Genomic DNA, 24,866 nt, shown 5'->3' on the forward strand with positions numbered 1-24,866 from the left:
CACGAACATAGTTACAAACTTGACCGAAACATAACCTACTTAGTGAATGTATTAAGTCTAATTATTTCTATATCTATATATTAATATCATAGTACCTTTTACGTACGTACGTGCCGGTTTCCAGATTTTAAATTCTTCGATCGGCAGATCCTATTTATTTAAAAGGAGGATAGAAGCTGGTAACATACTACAAACATTAAATTAATATATAGATACGCTACTTTAATGTTCGAAAAGACGCAATGTAAAAAATTAAATAAATAAATAAAAAAGTAATGTCGCTTTTGAGCCGTACAAAAAAAACTAAAATATACCTTCTTGTTCTTCTGACTAGGATCCAAGAGTAGTATCTGTTCTGTCTAAAGATGGTATAATGATATCGTGGGGTTTCCGTTCGCACCGGGCGTTCACACAATCGAAATAAGTTACAGACTCCTAAAAGGATATTGAAGATAAACGGTAATAACCAGATATATTCTGACACTACATTAAACAGATTACTTAGATAAGTACTTTTATAGTTTAAAGAAAAGGGCTACAGTAATATCATGGGGTGTTCATTCACGCAGAACGTCCACATAATGCCTAGCAGCAGTATATTATATATGAAAGATGCTGTTGTGGAATTTTTACAGGTTCTGCTAGTTGTTATTATTATTATCCTCTGGAAGTTGTCATGCAGGCCATCATCAGGGATTACTCACTGACAACAATCGGTGATGTTCCCTGGAGTCTGGATGACAACAAGTCTCCTCAGATTTCCAGTACTCCCCACCTCTTTAGGTAACCTTTGTAAATAACTTTGCATTATCGCAATAGCCGCTTGCCATTGATTTCTCGCTAGCGAAGACCATTGGTCTTCATTGGAATTTGAGTAACAACAAACCTCTCCAGGGTCCCAGTCCTCTTCCCATTCATCCAGTAGCGGTCTGGTTAGTGCTTTTCCGTCTCAGTTTTCCATCCTCCTTGGTCTTTCAGGACTATTTGTTGTAGTGCTAGTCAATAGCAGCACCACTTTTTTTTTTTTTTTAGATCAGGCGTCATTATTATTTATACTTATTATTATTACGTAAAAGAATTAATATTCTTATGTATAAGTTTATTATTACTATTATGTAGGAATATTATTATTGCTATTATTATAACTATTATTATTATCCATATATTAATACCATAACATGTGCGTTATTTTGTGTGTGACGCTTACATCTGGGTCGTTTAATTGTTATGTTCTTCTATTTCTTGTCATAAATAATTTTACCAAGAATTCTTCATAAGTTTTGGTTTCAGTTTCGACTATAGCTGATGGCACTGAATTCATGTATTAGTTTTATAAATAATTTTATCAAGAATTCTTCATAAGTTTTGGTTTTGGTTTCGATTATGCCTGAAGGAACTTAAGTTATATATACCTACATATATTTTTTTCATAAGTTTTTATTTCGGTTTCGATTCAAGTTAATGCACCCAAGTCATATGGATATATTGTTTTATTTTTGAAATCGCAACTTTATAACATATAAAAATCGATAAAACATTAACTCTATAATAATATATACGAAATCTGCAAGAATTAAAATATCATATTTAAGCGTTCTTTACAACCGGGCTTTACCGGGCGTTCGTGCTAGCTTAGATAAATACTTTTGCAGTTTTAACAAAAAAGTTACAATGATTTCAGAGCGTTTCGATTTACACTGACCATCCTCAGAATGCTAACATCAATATATTACATATAAATGATTCCCCTGTGGAATTTCCATGGGTCACGCTAGTTATTATTATTATGTAGAAGTATTATTATTGTTAGTATAACTATTATTATGTAGAGGTATTATAACTATTATGTAGAAATACTATGATTGCTATTATTTTAACTATTATTATGTAAACTTATTCTTATTATAACTTATGACAGAGTACAAAAATAGACTTCGTGGCTTAGTGGGGGACGCCCTTTTCTCTACCCTGCAACCTCTCTCCCACAGAAGAGACGTTGCGAGCCTGTCCTTGTTTTATCGTTATTTCCATGGCAGATGCTCGTCTGAACTCCAATCTCTGGTCCCCCCTCGCCAATCTTTCATGAAAAACACCCGTCTAGCTGAATCCACTGTGAAAAATTTCCTCCACTCTATATCTGTGCCTAAATCAAAACACGGATTCCATGAACAAAGCTTCTTTCTTAGAACTGCACGCCTGTGGAACTCTGTTCCGTCTGCCTGCTTCCCACCGGACTACAACTTGGATGTCTTCAAGTCCAATGTTAACAAATTCCTAATGAACCGCCCCCTTAAGTAAACATTTCATCAAATTTCCTCACTAACGTAATGTACTTGCAATAACCCTTATCCCTGAGTGACTTCCGGGCCTTGATAAGTGGTGATCACTGTGTAAAAAAAAAAAAAAAAATGTAGAAGTTTTATTATAATTTCTTATTCTGTAAACGTATTATTATCTACAATTAGTGTATGTATATATATATATATATATATATATATATATATATATATAGAATAAATGACAAAAATTTTATATTCCAAAATACATGATGTTGACAATTTTTATATTTTATTCCTTTACATCAATTGATCCTTACAGTTCCTGACAGTGTCTGTTTCGTAGTGCAAAATCAATCACTTAATAATTATATCCAAATTTTCGGATTCTCACCATGTCGTATCACATTTTAATTCCTTTTGGTGGATTGATTGTTGCTATTTCTTCTGATGAGTTAAGGGCATAATAGATTCACTAATTGATATAATTATTAAGCGATTGATTTTGCGCTACGAAACAGACACTGTCAGGAACTTTATTGCAAGAATCAATTGATGTAAAGGAATAAAATATAAAAATTGTCAACATCATGTATTTTGGAATAGAGGGTGACCCCAAAAAAACGGGCCCCCAACTCTAATTAGGCCCTGTTTCTTAGAGTTTTGTCCGAATGAAATGAAACTTTGGTCATAACTAGTTTATTACATTCAAAACTTCACATCAAAACACTAGGATCTTTGGTCTTTTTTTCTCCGTTCTACAGCCTATGTTCTAGATGGCCTCCATTTAGCTCCGTGCATTTCTTGAGGCGCAGCACAAAGTTATCCATGACGTTCTTACAGACCGAATTAGTAATGGCTCTCATCTTCTCCCTGATGGCTTCCTTGAGTTCCGTGATGGTTCTGGGTTGCCCTGCGTAGACTCTGTCCTTAATAGCCACAAAGAAAAAAATCTGGGGGGCTTCATTGAGTCTGGAGAACCCCCAGAAGACATTTGTCTTGGAGTTCGCCTTTCCATCAAGATGAAAGTGGGCTTCATCTGAGGTCCAAAGAAGGTTATGGAAACTTTGTGTCTCCTCCATCTTTTCGAGCTTCTTGACTGCCATAGCCCTCTTCTATTTCTTGTCTGAGGCTGTAAGGGTCTGCAGCTTCTGTATTCTGTATGGGTAAGCCCTGATATCATTCACCAGCACTCTCCTGCAAGTCTCATGGGACATACCGAGGGACTGACTTCGCTTACGCACAGAACATTTCGGACTCTGCTGGAGAGACTCTCTCACTCTTTCGACCAGCTCGGCTGTTTGCTTCTGGGGACGTCCCAAGTGGCTTGGACGGTTCTCTCGTTGAGGTTCTCCACGGTCCCATACTTCTCAAAATGGTCCACCCAGTTCTAAATTCTGCTTTTGGATGGAGCCTTTTCACATTCGAACTGATGCATGAAACTGTCCTGGATTTTCTTAAACGAGCCTGTCTTGTAGTAAAATTTAACACAGTGTATTCTTTGTCCCAGCTCCGACTGGGATCTTGGTGTACTCACGGTCGTTGATTCTGCCATGTCCTTTAAGATAAGGGCAATCGGTGAATATATAAAGGAGATATCACAAAGTGTATATGGGGCCCGTTTTTTGGGTCACCCTGTATGAACTTTGTCTCCCTCATCGTTATTATTAACTTTATGTAACTCTCCCAAGAATGTGCATCCTCTATCTCTCAAGCCTCGCTAATATATGTTATAAGAAGAAACATCACAGAACTATATAAATGTCTTTTATCTTTGTGTACTCACGATCATTGATTCTGCCATATCCTGTAAAATAAGGGCAATTGGTAAATAAATAAAGGAGATATCATATAAAGTGTATACGGGCCCGTTTTTTGGGTCAGCCTGTATATATATATATATATATGTATATATATATGTATATATGTATATATATATATATATATGTATATATATATATATATTTATATATATAAAGTATTTCTTTCAAACTTCGTGGATTAAGGACTATCTACTTATTTAGTGTTTCCTTTTCAAATTAAATGTTTTTAACTCTTTTTCAAAATATTTTTTAACGTGTTTTATTAACTATTTGCTCTAATTTCCCATGTACTTATATGTGATGTGTACTCTCATATGTAATTTAGATGGTGATGTAAATTAGATAAACTCCCAGTAATAGGTTGCTAGTGTTGTTTTTATTTAGTGTTTTCTTTAAATATTTGGTGCTAAAACATAGTATTTTTTAATATTCGAGTTTTCATTAACAAATATTATGGCTTGATAAATAATGCTTTTGGTTAGACATTTATTTTGTCGTGAAAAAAAGTGCACGAGTTCAATCAACAGTTACAGCTTTTGCTCTTGATTATTTACTTTTCTATTTTTATTCGCGTGATTACTAAGGCAAGGACAACAGCATATTCTTTTCATTGTTTTGACTCTCGAGTGTGTATCTGTTGATATCTTATATGCTTTTATATAGAGTGATGTGGTTTTCAGTTGATTAACTGTGTCGGATATATACTCGAGAGTCAAAACAATAAGAATATTCTATTGTCATAGCCATAGTGATTGCTATTAAGGTTTGGATTATTACTATTTTTAGTGGTTATATTTTTGTTCTTCTTGGTGTTATTTTTATGCGTTCATGTCTGTTAAACCATGTGAAAAAAAAAAAAGATGAAGGGAATGGGGAAAGGAACAAAAACAAACCGGGAGTAAAAATTCCAGCATGCATGAAGATTCACTCGATGGTAAATACGAAAAGCGAAGGAAAAAAAAAAAACAAAAAACAAAAAAAACTAATAGTCAGAATTTAAAGGTCAGTGAATGCACAAGTGAGTTAAAGTGAGTGAAAAAAAAAATAATAATAATCCAAGTGGTTTGATTTTCTTCTTTTCCCCAATTTCCTTCATTTTTTTTTTTTCACACGTTTTTAACAGACACGAACACATTTTTTTTTGCAATTTATGACTATCATAAATTAGTGTTTCATTTAATGCCTTAACTAGCAAATTTTAGCTCTGCTATAATAATAATTTGTTCATTTATTTTTCCTCTATTGAATAGAATAGAGAAGTGAAAGTGTGTGTGTCTGCCTATATTTCCCTACACAATATCTCTGTCAATTTTCAGTCTACAGAATCGAAATTTGATATACAGGATATGGAGATTTGGGAAAATTTTTGTAATCCATGTTCAGCCAGAAATTTGGCTGTTAAGGAGTTAAAGTTCAACGATTTGACCTTTGAGAAATCTACCAAACTCCTCTGCCAAGTTTGGGCATAAACAATTGAAATTTTAGATATAAGTTCCTTGGACATGGATCTAACTTAATAACTTGATTTGAGCCCAAAACAATAAATCTTAAGGGGTCATAATAAGGGGCAAATTTAAAAACATGACCTCTGCGGTCGTTACCAAATTACTCAGACAATTTCTGGTCTAAACATTTGAAATTTTACATAAAGGGTATTCAGAGATAGGGCAAGCTTTTTAATCGGTTTGGGTCGAAAATTTGAGCTACCAATATATAAATGTATGTATGTATGTTTGCATGTCTGCCTAAAACTTTCGACAGAGGCAAGGGATATTCACAAGATCAGTATCGTTTTGTAGCTCGATCCTTCAGACGACAAATACCGAAAAAGTGACTAAAACATTAATTTCTTCACCCTCAACTGGGCACTTTTCTACAGGAAGGGGTTCGCTTTTTTCGCCGATATTTTCGAAAGTCATCCCCTCTTTTCGATTGTCCAGCCTTAATTTAAACCTACGTCACTTCCGGTTTGCTGGTGGTCGTAACAGCAAAGACGTCACGTTCCCCCCCCCCCCGTTCTTTTCCTCCTTCGCGGTACGAGTTCGAGCCTGCCTTCCTACTATCACTTTTTTTTTTTTTGCTCAACATACACCTCCAAACACCCGGGCAATGCTGGGCTGAAATGCTAGTGTGTGTGTATATATATATATATATATATATATATATATATATATATATATATATATATATATATATAATCAACAGACACCAGAACGCTTTTGTTTTGTAATACTTTTTTTTTTATTTTTCCAATTTTTGATATTATCTTTTTTGTATATACATCGAAGTTATGGATGTATGATCCAAGCATTTTTTCATCTCAAAATGTCCGCAGTTTTTTAACTTGTTTTTTTTTTTTTTTTAATTTTTAACTTTTCGTGTACTCATTTACACATCTCGTGTGAGAGGATCGGTGGGAATTACTATGGGTAGATTTATTTAAATAACAGTTGGGTTGCGAGCTAAGGTGTGAATGAGGGTCAGTGAATCTGCTGGCGGCGGCGGTGGGGGAGGGTAGTCTCATGGGGAACGGGAGAGCGTGCCAGTTGTAGATAATTTGAGTATGGGCTTTTATTTTACATGTCTCTAGTTTTCTTAATCATTTTTTGTTTGTTTTTGGCAGGGGTACACAGATGAACCCATATCAAAAATTTTATGCAATGTCGAAGATGGTCAAGTCGTTCAGCTTGATCGGTAAGTACAATTTTGATAATATTTATGTTTTGTTTGTATTCATGTTGTATTTAAGCCAAGTGATTGGTTAATGCGGCAAATTATAATGACATCCTTTGAATTAGCGCCAATGAAATGCCGAGTGAAAATACAAGTTAAAATGCAGTGGTAAGAAAACCAAAATTATTTTGACCAATGAAAAACTGAGGATAATGCAGGAAATTTTGAGTCTGTGAAAGATATTTCCATTTCAGTCAAATAAATTATTCAGTTGAAAGAACAACCACGAATTACGTTTCTGAACTTTTAGATGAGGATGGGTTGTTTATATTTTCTTGAGTGCCATTTTCACAACGTTTCGGTCGATCTAACTTTCGACCTTTTTCAGGTGTATCTTTTTTTTTTTTTTTTATTACATTTTCACCCCAAACAAGGCACATTACCACTTTGGTGTAGAGGGCTACTATAAGGGGAAACAAGTACTGGGGTACTATGTAGGGATTTGGGTAGCAAGATGTCGGTTCACGTTACACTTGAACTTCTGCACGTCAGTACAGTTGGGGAAGCAGGGACCTGGAATGGAATTCCAAAGTCTAGCGGTTCTGGGGAAGAAATTAATGGAGTAGAAAGATCTTTTACATCTAGGGATCTCTACTGTGTGGGGGTGGGATTTAGCTGCCTGTCGGGTTTGTCGAGGGTGTTTACGTCATGGGGGCACAAGTGCTTGCAGTTCGTCAGAGCATTCACCATTAAAATACTTGTAGAAAATCTTGTTGAACTCAGGAATGTTTCTGTTAAACTCAAATCTGGACAGAATTTTGAACGGAACCCTTTATTTACTTCTCGTTCCGTCAGCCATGACTGGATAGAAGTAAGAACTGTGTGTATGATATCCCATGTAAATGTGGAAAACTATACAAAGGTGTGACATGTCGTCCACTGAAAGTATGGTTAGAAAATCATTGGAAAGCTCTAATATGTGGATAGATTAAAAAGTCCAGTTTGGCTAACCTTATTTGAAAGGCAAAATGAAACCATCTACCATTATAGGACGAAGTAAAATTCTAAACAAAGAAAAACAGTGTAGAGTAAGACGACTCAAAGAAGCAGCACATAAGCTCAGCGACAATCAATGAATAAGTAGACTTGGTATAGAATGTACGATGTGGCCACCGTTGATTATAATAATAGAGTGAAACAGAAAGACATATAATTAGTATAATAATTTAAATATCTACAGACACTAGTGTTTCATCCTTTCGGGCATCATCAGTTCAGGGTGTCATGATTACAGCTCATCAGGAGATTTGAACCCAGCAACGAAACCATCTCTGACTCCATTAGCATGGAACAAACCACACGGCAAACATTAACTGCGAGAAATACAGTTGAATTTTAAACATTTATTATTAAACTAGTGGGGGTACCCGGCTTTACCCGGGTTTTTGTAGATGTGTGTGTGTTGGGTAGATCAAAAACAAAAACCCTGTTGCTTGGAGGTGTAAAAGAAAAAAAAGTGTTGGTAGGAAGGTAGGCTCGAACCTGAAGCGTTGGTGGAAAAGAAAGGCTAAAAAAGGTTATATCTAACCTGCTCAGCTAAGAGGGGAGAGGAAGTGAAAATTGTGTTAATTTAAGGCTTATAAAGTTGACAGGTGCGCGAATTTAATGATAATGAGGTCAAACATATTCGGCAGTTAAGTTTTGCTGCGAGGCAGTTTTTCTTTCCCCAACTTTGGCTGTTTCTTTCCCCAAGATAAAACATGGGGGTTCTCCATTTGAAAAGCAATTGTCTGATATGACGTTTTTTTTCCACATTGATCAAAGTCGATTTGCTTTGTGGACGCTCCTGCCACGAATGCCAGGGAAATTAGGCATGAGGCTGTTTTTTAATGTGCGAAGGGGAAAGAGAACCAGTTCCCGAAAGGTGGGAAATAGGAGCTAGTAGTGAGGGCCTCTCTTGGTATATAGGGTTGCCCCTAGATGGACCAGGAGCTCATTGCCACAAGGACAGTGGTCTCTGATTGCAGTATCTGCCAGAACAGATACTATACTCTGATCTTGGCCGAAAGGTCAAGCAGACACGAATGCCAAGGAACTGATGGTGCAGATTCAGTTTCACCTTTTTATACTGAAAAGCAAAACAAAGATGCAACAATGAAAAAAAATGTTGAAAATAGCACGTAAAAGTTGGGTAAATTAAAGATAGACAGAACCTCCGTTCATAACATGTGGATATTATGATTTAGACAGTATATAAAAAGTTTTAAGAAGGAGTGACCCGACCGAGCGCCCTTTTGCCGGACATAAACAAAAAGTGCACACACACACACACACACACACACACACACACACACACATTTTGTCTTTTATATATATAGATGTCGAGACATCCGTCCAGAGCGATCTAAACATCATGATATGCACATGTGAGCATAAGTGACCGACTTACATTTCAACTTTAAAGTGCTCAACAATAAGAACCGAATCCTTAACGGGGCTGACATAATTATTACTGTAATTATTTTTAAATACCTACAGACACTAGTGTCTCATCCTATTCAGCAATCATTATTGTGGAGTATCATGATGACCACCAGTCATGAGATTCAAACCCGGCCATGAAGCTATAAAAGGGTACAGGTGTTCGATCCTCATACTCACCTACCAAAACATTTTTTTTATTATTATTTAACACTCCCTCCCACCCCGGAGTTTTGATTTACCTCAAGACACCCGGGCATCGCCGAGTACCCCCGCTAGTATATATATATATATATATATATCTCAAAAATGGTAATTAGTAAAAACCTGAAGAAAATACTCAATAATATTGCAGAGCAAATATATATTTTTATTACTGTTTTATCGGTAACCAAAACATGTGTAACTAAGCAGAGAAAACGGTAATAAAAAATATATTTGCGTGTGTGTGCAGCATTTTTTCATTCAAAAAACATTATTAAAGATAACTTCTGTTTAATTCTATCTTTTTCATTTTTTCGACTTTTCTCGTCTTTTTTGCGTGAAAATCAAAAATGTTAATATATGCTCCATATGCAAGAGCTCCTTCAGTCTTTGACAGACTATGGATACCCAGGAAGTGGTACCTGAATGTGAAATTTTTGTGGCAAGAGTTGCGCAATCTCCAACCACACCTCTCCTGAGTCGACATTGTTAAATACTAGTGACAAGTGAAATGCATGTGTAGGATGACTAGGAACAAATGCCGAGAATAGCTCGATATGTACCACAAACATGTTCACTCCAAGATGCTTCCAGAATGAAGCAAAAACGTTTGAGATACATATGGGAGATGTATTAACATTTCTGATTTTCACACAAGAAAAAAAGATAATAAGAAAAATCAAAATAAATAAAACAGTTATAATTAAACCGAGGCTCTCTCTTATCTTTCATAATATATCTATAATATAAAGCTGAACGTCTGTGTGTGTGTGTGGTCACGATTAGGCTCCTATATGGTTGATTATTTTAAAAAACTGATTACATATAATGATAGAAGATGTATCGAGGATCAGGAATGGGTATGTTTGATCTAGCAGAACGGTGGTTCATAAAAATTGTGAGGTCTGTGTTTGCACCTGGCCCCCAAAGTATGGAAATAAAAAATGAAAAAAAAAAAACGTTTACAAGGGTTTTTGATATAGATGTACATAAGAATGCTTTGATAAGTATGCTTCAACTTAAATAGGGATGGTATAATAAAATTGTGGGGTCTGCGTTCGCGCCTGTACTCCATGGAAATATGGCACAAATTTTAACAAAGACTTTTCATATCTATTTGCGGAAGTATACTTTGATAATTATGTTTCAGTTTGAAGAAATATGATATAATAAAATTATTGGGTGTTCGCTCGCGCCTGACCTCCATAGAATGGAAATATGTCACAAAGTTTAACAAGGTTTTTAAAAGGGGTGAGGGTCCATAATAACACCTTAACTTTAATCTTAATTCACGTTAGCTTTTATTTATTTTTTTGAGTTGAATCATATTGTGTCGAATAAATTCACGTTCTTATTAAAGTGAAAGCAAAAAAAAAAAAGGCGGAACTTTAGACAATTCTCGACACAAATTTTGCATAACTCTGTTTTTCCCCTTCTCCACTTGCACGTGGCACTCTTTCGAAAATAGATAAATAGATAAATAATAAAAAATAAGAACGTTACTTGTTATCGTGTCAAAAGAAGGAAAAAATCCTGATCACGTGATTACGTGTCTTTTTAAAAACATTTACATAACCTTTTTATTTTGTTTTATATATATATCTATTTAAGCTTTTTTTTGTCAGTGTACTAGAAGGAATTCAGTTGATTACAACCCTTTCTGCGTGTTCTGCACATTACAATAGTACAACCCTGAATCTGACAGCGCATTACTACACTGTTCAATACTGTAAAACTGAAACGAAGCTGTTCTGCTTGAAAAGGGCGATATTTTCTTCTTATTCATATTTATATCGCTTCTTTGCTTTAAAAAACTAAAATAATTCCGTGTTTACTTTTTTAATATCCCATTTTGCTGTTTCGGATTATTTTACTAAAGTAAGTGAAGCTTCATTATTTTTAAAAACTGTTTTTGTTTCTTTGTTTTTCGATATTTCGTCGATATTATTTAGTAAAAGTGTTTAGCAGAAAAGCCAACAAATGACTACCCGAAAAAATAAATATACAAGAAATAAATGTTACCATAGTCAATAAAAGTTCAGTGCATGTTTTTTTTTGTTTTGAAATAGGTTTTAATGCTCTTTATTTGAAATAATTCCAGCGAACCGAAATTAAAACGAAATTTAAGGCGATAACTACTTAAATGAATGTTTATATAAACTACACATGCCATAATCCAATATTCCTCAAGCACAAAATAACGGAAAACATTAAAATATGTTTATAAATATTCCTTACGTTGACGGAACTCTCTTAAATTGTTAACACAGAATGCTCATGTGCCCCTTTTTCAAATTGAAAATTGGGCTCTCCATTTCAAAGTCGCTGCCATTTTGATTTTTTTAAAACCGGTTCGTGAATTAAAAAAAAAATTTTTTTTACAAACTAGTTAAAAATACAAACCAATGAACTTTTCTACCATAAAAGTAACTTTTATTGACTATGGTAACATTTATTTCTTGTATATTTATATTATTATATATATAATATTTTCTCTTTATAAGGAAACATCATTTTGTTGGTCACTCTTGGCTACGAATGGAAACAAAGTTGATATAAAAAAAATATATTTTCGCGAAAACTATCTTTACTTTCATCATATTTTGCCTAGGGTAAAATCTTTGATTATGAAAACCTATCTGTTTACAATCCCCTCCTTTTCATAACCTATCATACTTTCATCAATCACAGTCCATTTCTGTATGCTGTTTTTAAACCAGTCAACGACGGGTACTTCTGCTAGTGTGTATATATATATATATATATATATATATATATATATATATATATATATTCATATATATATATATATATATATATATATATATATATATATATATATATATATATATATTCATAGGTGGATGGGGTAAACTTAATGGGTAATATTGGGATTACTAAGAAGATGTTCTTTGTAATGTCTGCAATTTATGGAGGTTTCTAATCTTTTGTTGAGTAACTTATCCCTAATACAATACAACTAATAAAAAACATGAATGCGATGTAAATACATCTTTTGTTTTGGTGTGTTTACTTCCTACATATATACCACAATCATGACAATGTTTAGATCATATAGTTATGAATAATTAGAGTTCTCGTCAGGTGATACCAGTCCTTTCTTTAAAAAGTAAAATTCTCAAGATTGAGAATTTAATCTTTGGAAAATGTTTACTTAAATAGAAATAAAAACGTATATCTGGCTGTATTTATTATTGAGCACTATTATATAAACCTCATTAAATTTATGTTTGAATATTCTTAACCTAGAAATATATTTTAAGCCTAACTCCTCTTTGGGTGGAGCATTGTCGTAAATAATCTCATCTGTTACTTAATTGGCTGAAAAATGCTAGACTCGCTGTTTATTTGTAAACAAGCAATTTGAGCACTAGATCGATTGTCAACTGCTGACTGTCAACGCGATGGTTTTAGGTTCAGTCCTTGGCTGAAGAGAGGTGCTAGTCTAGTCGCACTGATGAGTTGTGATACAACGAAACAGTACTGTATGTGATGACTACAAATATATATATATATATATATATATATATATATATATATATATATATATATATATACTCGGGTGTTTTTATTCAAAAGTAATGGATTAATGAATTCAACGAGGTTGTTAGATAGTGCTCAATAAAAAGAGCTGATAATACTTGTTTATTGTTATATAAACATGCTCACATCCCGCTGCTACAAATAGCCACTTGTTTCAATCAAACAACAGATATCATCAGGCAGCGACTTGACTATTCAAAAGTTCAATGAATAATGGATTTTTATTTTAGGTAGGAACTCTTTAAAAGTTGGAGTTAAAAAACTTAAAACACAGAACTTTAATTATAAGATGTAGAGAGGGAGGGGCAATTTAAATAAAGTTAAAAGATTATAATGGAGAGAGAGTGATTAAGAAGAGAAAAAAAGAAATAGAGAAAGAAAATAAATAGAGAAAGAAAATAGAGAGAAAAATATATATATATATTATGGAGAAGAAAAAAAAAAGAAAAAAGATATAAATGGTTATTATAAAGAGAATAAGGACTAGAAGGGAAAAGAAAGAATGATGAGATATAGTTAAAGAGAGAAAGAGAGAAAGTAAGAATTAATAGGAAGGGAATCTTAAAAAGTTGACAGTATATAGAAAAAGAAAAAGAAAAAGATCTGCGTGTCAACCAATTTATGAACAATTATACAATTCAGTAATGAGACACGTTATTACAAATACAAACAGAAAATACAATCTAAGCGTTAGAAATGAACATGTCAAAAAAGACAGCGAATGTATCCAACCAACATATTTATCATCTCACATACGTCCACGAGTAATATGAACACAGTTCAAACATACGTCTACAATTAATTAAGCCCTTTATACTAAATGATATAAGTTTAAAGTTTTCGCGTTTTTATTAAATAAATATATAAATAAAAGAAAAAAATAATAATGATAGAACAATATTAATTGATTGAAACAAGTGGCTATTTGTAGCAGCGGGATGTGAGCATGTTTATATAACAATAAACAAGTATATATATATATATATATATATATATATATATATATATATATATATATATATATATATATATATATATATATAATCTGTTATTTAACGTCAATGTTTGATAGGTTATTTTTAGTGTTCGGACAATTAATCGTGAATCCAAAATTCGGAACGTTTAGGGGTATCAGAATCGGTATTGGAATCAGAAAAATTTTCACCTATTTTTCGATGCCCAAAACGATTTTTTAATTGTCGTTTTTTATTTGATGTCGTTAAAAGCAAAAGCTAAAATATATAGACCAACCCTTACAAGTGTATTTCTTACGTTTGAGAAAATATCTGCATATTTAACATATTGTTTTTACGATAATTGATGCAAAATTACTACATAGTTAAATATTTCGAGATATATAAATGCTATATTATGATAAGTGTGTTTCTGAATTATCTGTTTGTGTATTTCTTTTATTTATCTGTTTCTTTAACTCTTTCTTATTTAAGACTCTAAGTCTGTCTTAACAGCCGTGCTCGTCTAGTCTCTAAGTGTGTGTCAAAACATATAGCAACATATACATGCTATAACGACATACCTGTCTTCTGCTGGTATTTCTTCTGGGTGGATTCGCCAACGTCTTGGTGCAGCTGGTTCTGTTACAACAAAGACGCATGCAAGACATGAATCTAAGACGAACAGTTGTTTTTATATATTTTTTCTTCATTCACTCCCAGGCGTTTCCTCACAGCAGAACTGGAGTGAATGACGATCTTTAGCTTGTGGCTTCTCTGCATCCATTTGGAAATTGCCGCCACCTTATGGGGAGAACTATTTGACCCATTTTGTCTTTTCGGCGTCTAAGAACGGACTCAATAAAAATTAACTCAGTTTTTTTCAAACTGGAACCCTTGACACATAAAATCCAGTCCCCGTTTGCATACCTTCTGGTGCAACTTGATCGGTCACAGAGTTTGATTCATGTCTCAGCATGATCCCTTTGACCCTTTTTGCACCTGCAATGCTCGCTCGACTATAGTTTCTCACAATTCAATCTATCGTTTACTTCACTAGATAGACAATTAGATATATAGATTGATAGATAAACCAATAACTGAATGCTTCCTACCCGGTGTTGCCTGGCAATTACATAAAGAATCGGAATCAGTAATTGTATCGGAATCAAGAATTTGGCAAGGAATCAGTAATTATATTGGAATCAGGGGAAAAATATTAGAATCGTCCCATCACTAGTTATTTTCCTCTGTTCTACTTTTATGGACACATCTTTAATGAGTTCCTTGTTTGAAAAAAAATAAAATAAAACTGATATTATTTTGACTATACTTTCTGGTATAAAAATGATTCTTGCCATAAGCAATGCGTGAGAAAACTGGATGTCAAGAACCATCAAAATGGTATTAAGACCAAAAAATGGAAAACATATTTTTCATTTATTTATTTATTTATTTATTTTAATATTCTAACATGAAAATATGAAATAATATTTTGATATTATTTTACGTTCTTTTTATAGTATTACTTGGATTATTTCTTAGTCTCAGCTGTCTAAGAATTTTGGTCATGTGTTTGATGAAAATGATTTTTAAAAATTTTTTAAAGTGAATCCTATTTCTAACTCAATGTTGACTGCAGGAAGATTAGATATGTTATCTTTTGGAATACACATTGGTAACGAGATCTATATAATGATGTAAAGTCAATTTCTCCCTATTTCACTAGCCATTATAGCTTTCAAACTAAAACTGTTAGATATTTAGGCTGATTTATCAGTGCATATTTTCAGAAAATATTCGTTCATTTAATTTCAAAATTTCTTCCAGGTAAGCTGCTTTTCTCAACGCAGTCTTTTACATAGAAGGTCACAGCTCTGTCTATTTCTTATACTTTTTTGTCACATTCTGGATTAGCAGAATATATCTATTAACGAACAGCTTGCAGACTATGGTCGAATGATTCAAAGTGGCAATGTTGTTTGATATCTACATTACTCGACTTCTCATAAATACCGATTGATGTTCAAAAAACAATACATTTTTCCAAGGGCAGTTACCGTTGGAAACTGCTGCTTTGAAATTGATCAATACTATTAAACCGATATAAAGTCAGAAATACAATGGTGGGGGAGGATCTTTATATCTAGTGTGCAAGTTGTTTCAATAATTTTTAATCATAAATTATTTATTTACCAACATAATGTGTCAAACAGAATGGTAACGTGGTGCTATGCTATTTTTCGTTTTTTTTTTTTTTTTTGGAATTTTAGGAGTATCTCTCGTCTTCAGAAAGAAGTTTTTAATATCACCAACTACTCAGTGGAGGTGTGTTTATATGCATCACCACTTATCAGGTCACAGAGACCACTCGAGGATAATAGTCAAAGAGTGCACAGTAGTCAATTGGACAATATAGTAATCGTTAGTAATGGAAATTCGGTAAATTTGTTAAGTGGAATGGCTCATCAAGAACTTGTTTACGTTGGACTTGAAGACAACCACATTGTAGTCAGCTGGAAGCAGGCAAAAGGGAGATAGTTCCACAGGCCTGCAGTTCTAAGAAAGAAGCTTTGTTCATGGAATCTACGTTTAGGTTTAGGCACAGATAAAGAGTGGGGGGAATTATTAATAGTGTTTTCAGCTAGACAAGTGTTTCTTGTGAAAGTTTGGTGAGGAGGGACAATAGATTGGAATTCAGGCAAGCAGGAAAATAACGATAAAGCAGAGACAGGCTCACAACATCTCTTCTGTGGGAAAGAGGTTGCAGTAAGAGTAAGATGGCAGTAGAGTAAACCCATTGAGGCTCTTAAAATATTACAATTATTGAATTAAATTATTGAAATCATTCAGTATTGTCAGCATTCATTTACCTTGTGTCATCCCCAACCGATTTTTTTTTATAAGACTGCATTGTCATAATCTTCAAATGCAATTCCTTACAAACGTTTTAAATTAGGTTACACACTTTTCTTCTTGGCAAAATCTTCCCTAAGTTGATCTAAAAGTTGGAATGGAGAAAGCTTGTTACGAAGCGAAAGAAAGTTAATAAAAATTGTGTTGTAAACAACAGAACGAAAAAAGAATTCTTTTTTAAATTTCTTTTAAGACTTTAAAATGTTTTCATTGTTATTGTTTCGTTTTTGTTTTGTTTTTAATGATTTTGTAAAAAACAAAAGATTTTAGTTCTTGTCATTCCATCTTATCTGTTTTCCATTCAAATTTTTTATATCAACTAACTTGGAGAAGATTTTGCCCAGAAGAAATGTGTGTAGGCTAATTTAAAGATTTTTTTCTCCTATTTTTGCATAGTAAACATGTTGTTTTCTGACTTTCATCAGAAAGATGGTATGCAGTAGTCCGGAAAATTGTATTATTTTAAAAAGAATTGACATACTGAACCTATTGATATTAAAGTAAATTCAATATTATGCAGGAAATTTTTAAAAATCACTATTTAAACTAGTAAATTAGCTGATTGCATTAAACCAAGATGGACGAATGTGCAGTACTAGATCTAAAACTTGGAATGGAGAATAGTTAAGATAGTAAGTTTAAGTTTTATAAAAATAATTTATTTAAAACAAAAGAATTATGTGTGAAACAAGTATTTTATAAATATTTTAAAAAGAAACATGAATAAATTAATATTTTATACGTTTATTTAAAAAACAAAAACAAATTAAATTAAATTAGATTAATAAAATAAAATAAATATATGAATATATATGTGTATGTGTGTGTGTGTGTGTATGTGTATGCATGCACGCACGCACATATACGTATTACGTATACGCGCACGCGTGTACATATTAACAAGGGAACAAGCTACATGCATGTACAGGTATCTCCCTAAGAACATTTTCATTATCAAGACGGATATAAAAACCGCACTAACATAGCAGGCATTAACACTCCTAAGTACACACTTATAAGCGTAACAGGCAACGACAAATCATTTATATACATAATTTTTTTTTTTTTTTAAGCTATAATAATTCCGAACAATACTTAATATTCATCACAACTCGTATCCTAGAAATTGATTTGACAGCTCGACTGCGACACTGCCTTTTGGCTACCGATACAAAGAAATAAAGAAATAAATAAAAAAACAAACAAAGGAAAGCCTCGCTGAGCAGTTGCCGACGTTTCTTTTCTGCCCTGATAAAGAGATTCTATTCTCGAAAATTCGGGACATCAACACCTACCATCCTGTACGACACATTATGTTGGTAAATAAACGTAATATAATTGAAAAGTATTGAAATCCCTTCTAATATTGTCATTCTTTTATACACTAACTCGTGCCCATGGTGTTTCCCACAGACTATGCTGTCATGGTCTTCAAACACCAATCCTTTCACAAAATTTTTTAGTTTGGTATTTTTATTTAATTTTCTTTTTTCTTTTTTTTTTTTTCTTCAAGCAGAAAACTCAACACTATCCTTAAATCTGAGTTGACAACTGAACTTCCTCACAAGTCCGGGGAGCACCCCCTTCCTCCACTAAAAAAATGTTTTACATTAACTTTGTGGAATCTGCACTCATGCCAAGCAACCATAAATAGCAAGTAGTTCTATAGTTCAGCATTATGGATCAGGAAATATTTTAGTTAATACACATTCCTGGAAAACACAAAAACACGGGTTCCACTAGTCTATTATGCAAAAGGCAGTGGTCTGTGTCTTAATTTGTGTACGTATGTGTCCAGATAAAGTTAAAGACTACAAAATACGCATCAATAAAGCTGATATATTCTTTTCAGGCATTGCCTCAGACAAAAACAAGTAAGCACATTCTCTTTGGGGATCACCAAGAATATCATTAGTTGGAGGGGGGGGGGCGTTAAGAGCGATTTTTTTTTAATGTGATAATGTAGCAATCTGTCACAAAAATTTTCCAGTTACTGGTATTTAACGCTCTCCTACTGTGAGGGGATGTGACACAGGGTCGGAAGGTAGGAAAATGCATCAGCGCCCCAAGAGAAGGAGCACTCTGACCCTGCAAAAATAAATCTTAGTAGCCCCATCAACATTCCCTGGTGAGTGCACCTCAGGCAACAAGCGATGAACTTGCTCCTCCTGAAAGCTGAAGGGCAAGACCTGGGAGGGTGGACCTTCTTGGGCCACCAAGAATATTTGTATCAGTCTGGCAGCAAGAAGGCCACTGATATGGCCCAGTTTCTCTTAGACTGATTGTCTTTTGATATCAGGTCGCGATATTTCTCAGTTACCAGACAAAACAAGAAAGTGGGGGATATGTTTATATACATAGAGAAAGAGAGAGAAAGATGAGCGATTGAGAGAGGAGTGGTGGTGAGTAGGAGGTGGGTAAGAGAGAGGAGATGATAGAGAGATAAAGAAGAGAAGGGGAAGATGGGGAGAGAGAAAGGTCAAAAAGAAAGAGATGGGGAGAATAAAGAGAGAGAAAGGGGTTAAAAGAAACATTTTATACACACATTTTAATTATTCTCTTTTGCTGTCCATTCTCCTGGCCAACGCCGAGTAATAATATATAATAGGGGTTGGAACTTAATAGAGAGTGTGGAACCTATTAAATTGGAGAATATGTTTTTATTTATTTTTAAAAAAAAATTTTTGTTTTGTTTAAAGTCGTTCTTGCCAACCTCCAGTCTACTGGCCAAATCCAACCCTCAAGTGAATTTTATTTGGCCTGCAACCTTATTCAGGACACGGTATAAATATGCAAATCAAGCCACAGAGGTAGTTGAGAGACAGTATATATTGTGTTAAAATTCTAATTCTGATTTGATATAATCATATTATATTTAATACTTGCTTTCTTCAAACGTACAGAAAATGTATTTACATATTTAATAACATTGTTGTCCGCCATGACAATGTAGCAAAATCTGTTTGGCACTCATGTTCCAAAAAGGTTGCCGGCCTTCGAACATAACTATCAACTAAATTCTAAGTCATTTTTATTTACATATTTCTTTACCGCCACTCCAACATAAGAGGCTACTGTGATGAAGATCACATAGGAGCAAACTAGGATGCAAAGTGAGGCACCAAGATATTTGTTAACATTACATTTAAAATTATGTGAGTGCATATGGTCACAGAAACAGAGAGAATTTCCAAGGTGATCTATCTGTGGAAATAAGCAGATAGAAAATCTTCTAACATCTAAGGGGTAGAATTTTTCTTCTGGTCGGAGTATTGACTCTGAGTAAACACAAGTGCAGTAAGTTCCTCAGAGCACATTCTATGAAAGTACTTTTAAAAACAAGCACAGAAATGCAGTGATGTGACAGGGTCTGGAATTTGCTAGACAGTGCAGGACCTATAAGGTTAGAAATTTTATTTTGTGCCCTGCTCAAAATTCAAATTCTGATGTAATATAATCATATTTAATACTTGTTTTCTTCAAATGCACAGAAAAATTTATTTACAGATTTAATAACATTGTTGTCCTCCATGACAATGTAGCCAAAGCTCTTTGGCCCTCTTCCTATAATCAGCATAGTATGTTTGAAATAGCATTTTTAGGTGCGCTCGCTTGCAACAATATTTACAGGCAGGTGTGAAAATAATGTATAATATCAATGGCAGTTCCAGATATTTGACCCAAAAGAGATTAAATCTTTCTTGTACCAGCAATACATCTCCGTTACTAAAAATAGAATCTCTTTAGAACTCCGTACCACGGGCCTGCTTTCCATCTGACTACAGCATGGTCGTCTTCAAGTCCAATGTAAACAAGTTAAGTCTCCTTCTTAAATAATCAAATTGTACTCAATTTCCATCACTACTAATTATTATGGTGTCTCACCAACCACCTTAGACGCATTATCATTGAGTGGCTTTCAGGCTTTGATAACTGGTGACTCCTTAAAAAAAAAGACAAAGAGAAATGATTCTGTTCATAACATATCCCACTGGAAATAACACTAAATTATATTTTCCATTTTATAAAAAAAACTATTATTTGATTGTAATGTTTGATTGTAATGTGATGTTTGTTTGATTGTAATGTGAACAAACATGTTGCTACACAACTCCCCATTTAGGTTGCTCCTATAGATATGGCCTCTAATTCGCAGTAGCCCCTTACATTCCAATGCTAAGAGGCCTTGGTTGGGGCAAATTGAAATAAAAAAGAAGAAAAACTGACTTGTTCAAAATATACTATAAGAGAAATGATGTATCCAAGTGATGTTTGGCCCTCCTCCTGTAATCAGCATAGCTTTTTGGCACTCACGTTCCAAAATGTTGCCGAACCCTGGTTTAAAGTAAAATGAAAAATGGTAAATGTTTGACGAAATATACGAATTTTTAACTTGATTGATTCATTATTTTTCATTTCTTTCCTAAAGAATTTGTATTTTTTCCGTTCTCATCATTTCGCTTCTGTTATCTTCGGTACATCATTCTGAGACCCTTTCAAGAATTTGACATATCACCTGTCTGTGATCACGATTTACATCTAATCTTTGCCTCAGGCTCATGGAATTGAACAATTTCCTATCATGCCATCGCCGCACATCCCTTAACTGTACACTCTCCTTTAAAGCATAGAAAAATATTATTTAACTTCTCTATCGATATCTTTCTGTCAGTCTGTCTCTCTCTCTTTCTCCCTCTCTCTTTCCCTTTCTTCTCTCTCTCTCTCTCTCTCTCTCTCTCTCTCTCTCTCTCTCTCTCTCTCCATATAATGTCACTTTTTTCTCGTCCAGAAATTAAACACGTTTTGATGTTTTACAAGTTCACTCTTTAATCCTTAAGGTTCAGCACGTCATCTGCCTGTAAGTTCTATTCTGTCCAATCTCGTTTAGTCATTTGTTTCTAATTTTTTTTGGTCGGCTAAACTTCCTGTGTTTAAAGACGTCAATGCTTTTTTCCCTTCTCTCTCTCTCTCTCTCTCTCTCTCTCTCTCTCTTCCCCTCTTTCCTTTCCCCTCTCTATCCTTCTCTCACTCTCTTTCCCTCTCTTACTCTCTCTTCCCTTCTCTCGTTCTCCCCTCTCTCGTTCTCTCATCTCTTTCTCTTTCCCCTCCCCCTCTCTCCCTTTGCCTCTCTCTGTTTCCCTCTCTCATTTTCTCTTCCTCTCTACCTCTCTCTTCCCTTTTCTTTCTCTCTCCCTCTTTCTTTCTCTCTTTTTCTCCCATTCTTTTCTCTATCTCTCTCTCTCATCTCTATCTCCCAGCATCTCTATAGATATCTTTTTGTCCGTCTCTCCTTCTTTCTTTGACATTCTCTTTCCTCTCTCACTCTCTCTTCATATAATGTCACATTTCCTTTGTCCAGAAGTCAAACATGTTTTCTATGTTTCACAAGTTCAATCCACATAGTTCAGCAGGTCAATTGTCTCTAAATTCCACTTTGTCCAAGCTTGGCGAATCATTTGTTTTTAAATTTTCCTTGATCATCCAAACTCATCCAAGACATCCACACTTCTGCATGTGACTGCAACTTAGAATGACCTCTATGCTGCAGCAAATCCTTCAACATGATGGGTTTCACAATGCAGATCCATCTAATCCTGTATCTGTCATTGAAATGTAAATGAAACGATAAAATTGTCACCATAAGAAAAACGACATGATTCCATTTCCGTTTGGTGAAAATCGTTTTTTTTTTTTTTGTTGAAGACCATCTAATAGTTGGCCAGTTGTGTATAAGTCCCAAGAGTGATAGTACCCTTCTATCATGTCTGAAAGTGACACAATGTTCAACGAACAAGATCAGAGATGCACCGCTGTACGACTCAGGCTCTCTACTGATCCAAGTTATGACAACAGGACCATTGCCAGCACCCTCAAAATGCATCCTTGGATTGCCACGAATAACAGGGACGTACCCAGCGTAATGAAAGTTTTCAGCCACAGTTATGATCTTTGGTGTGGTTTCAAGTGAGGACCACATCATGCCACCTCACATCTTCGAAGTTGGCTTGAAAGTCAACACCAAAGTGTATCTGGATGTGCTGAAGAGTGTAGGGATCAGCTGGTGCAATCAGGTGGCCGCTGGCAGACCCTGGGTATAGCAGCAGGACTCGGCGTCAGCCCAAAATTTCAAAGAGACTAAGGCTTGGCTTCAAAAGGAGTGTTATGACGTTGTACTCTTTTCTCACTGGCTCCTCCTTCCCTCCCTCGACTTGAACCCACTGGACTACTTCGTTTGGTCATACATCGAGAACATCACCAACATGACCTCCCACAACACCAAGGCCAGTTTGATCGCAGCCATCTGCTGAGTATTTGCCCAACTCTCTCAGGCTTGTGGAAAAGGGATGCTCCCAGTTCCAGACCCTTATCGAAGTGGTAATTGAGTACATTGAATAGATGTCAGCTCTACTACATAATCAAGTTACCTGAATTGATTTTTTTAATAAAAGTTTAAAAATAAAGTTGCAGTGCTGTTTTCTTTAGGGCAACATTTTTATCGTTCTACCCTGTAGTCAAGTGAGAGAAGACTGGTTGAGGGTTCAGCGTTTGCTGCCATTTAACATGATGTATGTTTGAAATAGTATTTTTAGATGGGCTCGCTTGCAATAATATTTACATGCAGGTGTGAAAATAATGTATAATGGCAATGGCGGTTCTAGATATTTGGCCCAAAGAGACAAAATCTTTCTTTACCAACAAGATCTCTTCATTGCTAAAAATAGAATTTCTTTAGAACCTTCTCAAAGCAGTGAACTAAAAGTCACAGAGTACAATTAATCCAGTAGTTGAGCTCCATCCCCCTACCCACACACCGTACAAATCTTTTAATTGTAAAAAGAGTAGAAAGGTGACCTTGGCTTTACTCTCAGCAGCTGCATAACTCTTGCTTCCTTTAGTTCTTGCATTACAAGAGTGATGTTTCTGACAAAGAGGGAAGAATTGCTGTTTTATATGTCAGAATCTGTTCCATCAAACACATTCGCAAGATTTTGACCTTGAAGTATTTTTTTAGCTTCTTACATCAAATGGCTTCATACCATGTCTGGAGCGATTTCCATAAAAATATCCTCTCTCTCTCTCTTACAAGTATACATGTAGGGACTTGAGCAGCAAGATGTCTGTTCACATTACACTTGAACTTCTGTATGTCAGTACAGTTAGGAAAGCAGGAACCCAGAAGGGAGTTCTGGGGAAGAAATTATTAGAGTAGAAGGCTCTCTTACATCTAGGGATCTCTACTGTGTAGGGGTGGGATTTTGCTGCTTGTCGAGTTTGTCGGGGGTATTTATGTCGAGGAGGTACAAGGGCTTGTAGTTCATCGGAACATTAAAATACTTGTAGAACAGGCAGAGATATGCAACATTTCGTCAATGGGATAGAGGCCGAAGCTTAGATGACAGCTTAACTTCCAGCTGACGAAAATATTGACGGTAACATCTCTTCCTTTTTTCATATTTCAAAGGCTCTTTTATTTCTTTTAAAGATTTTTCTTTCTATTATTATCTGACACAAACTATTAGCCTTTGTCTTCAAGTGATCTGAGGGTCTCGATGAGCGGTAACTCGTTAGTAAAAACAAGGGGAAAAAAAGACTACATCATGACCTTTTTCGTGTCCAACGTCTTCTAATGTTGAGTCGTCCTCTGAATCAAACATTGTTCTTAGTTCTTTCATAGTGGCATTCGATCGTCTAACTGATAATCTTATTAAACATTATCCTCAAGAGGATTTTGACCTTGACAAGCGATGAACAATAAACCATATATAAAAAAAAGAAAAAAGTTGCTTATTACAACCAGTTCCATATTTTCCTTTATTCTTTTTGAGTCACGATCAGATCAGGCTATCTGAAGATATCGGCTTCCTGAATTAAATGCACCAAACATTGATGTGATTGTTTTTTCTTTTCACTTTACAAAACTCAATCATGTTCTGCAAAACCAAAACCAAAAGCAACAATTTATATCTTTACAAAAC

The 24,866-nt window shown here is 34.5% G+C and overlaps 1 protein-coding gene across 1 annotated transcript in view; it reads left to right on the forward strand.

Annotated features, from left to right (window-relative positions):
- LOC145263137 (diacylglycerol kinase zeta-like) overlaps positions 1-24,866 on the forward strand; it is a 1,403,365-nt gene that overhangs the window by 1,103,358 nt on the left and 275,141 nt on the right. The window contains exon 11 of the mRNA XM_080120103.1: positions 6,723-6,793. Within this exon, the coding sequence (XP_079976229.1) occupies positions 6,723-6,793 (71 nt within the window). The remainder of the gene's footprint in view (positions 1-6,722; positions 6,794-24,866) is intronic.

This window comes from Euprymna scolopes, chromosome 38, assembly GCF_053919585.1.
Source record: "Euprymna scolopes isolate OS-2025 chromosome 38, ASM5391958v1, whole genome shotgun sequence".
Taxonomy (NCBI): Eukaryota; Metazoa; Mollusca; class Cephalopoda; order Sepiida; family Sepiolidae; genus Euprymna; species Euprymna scolopes.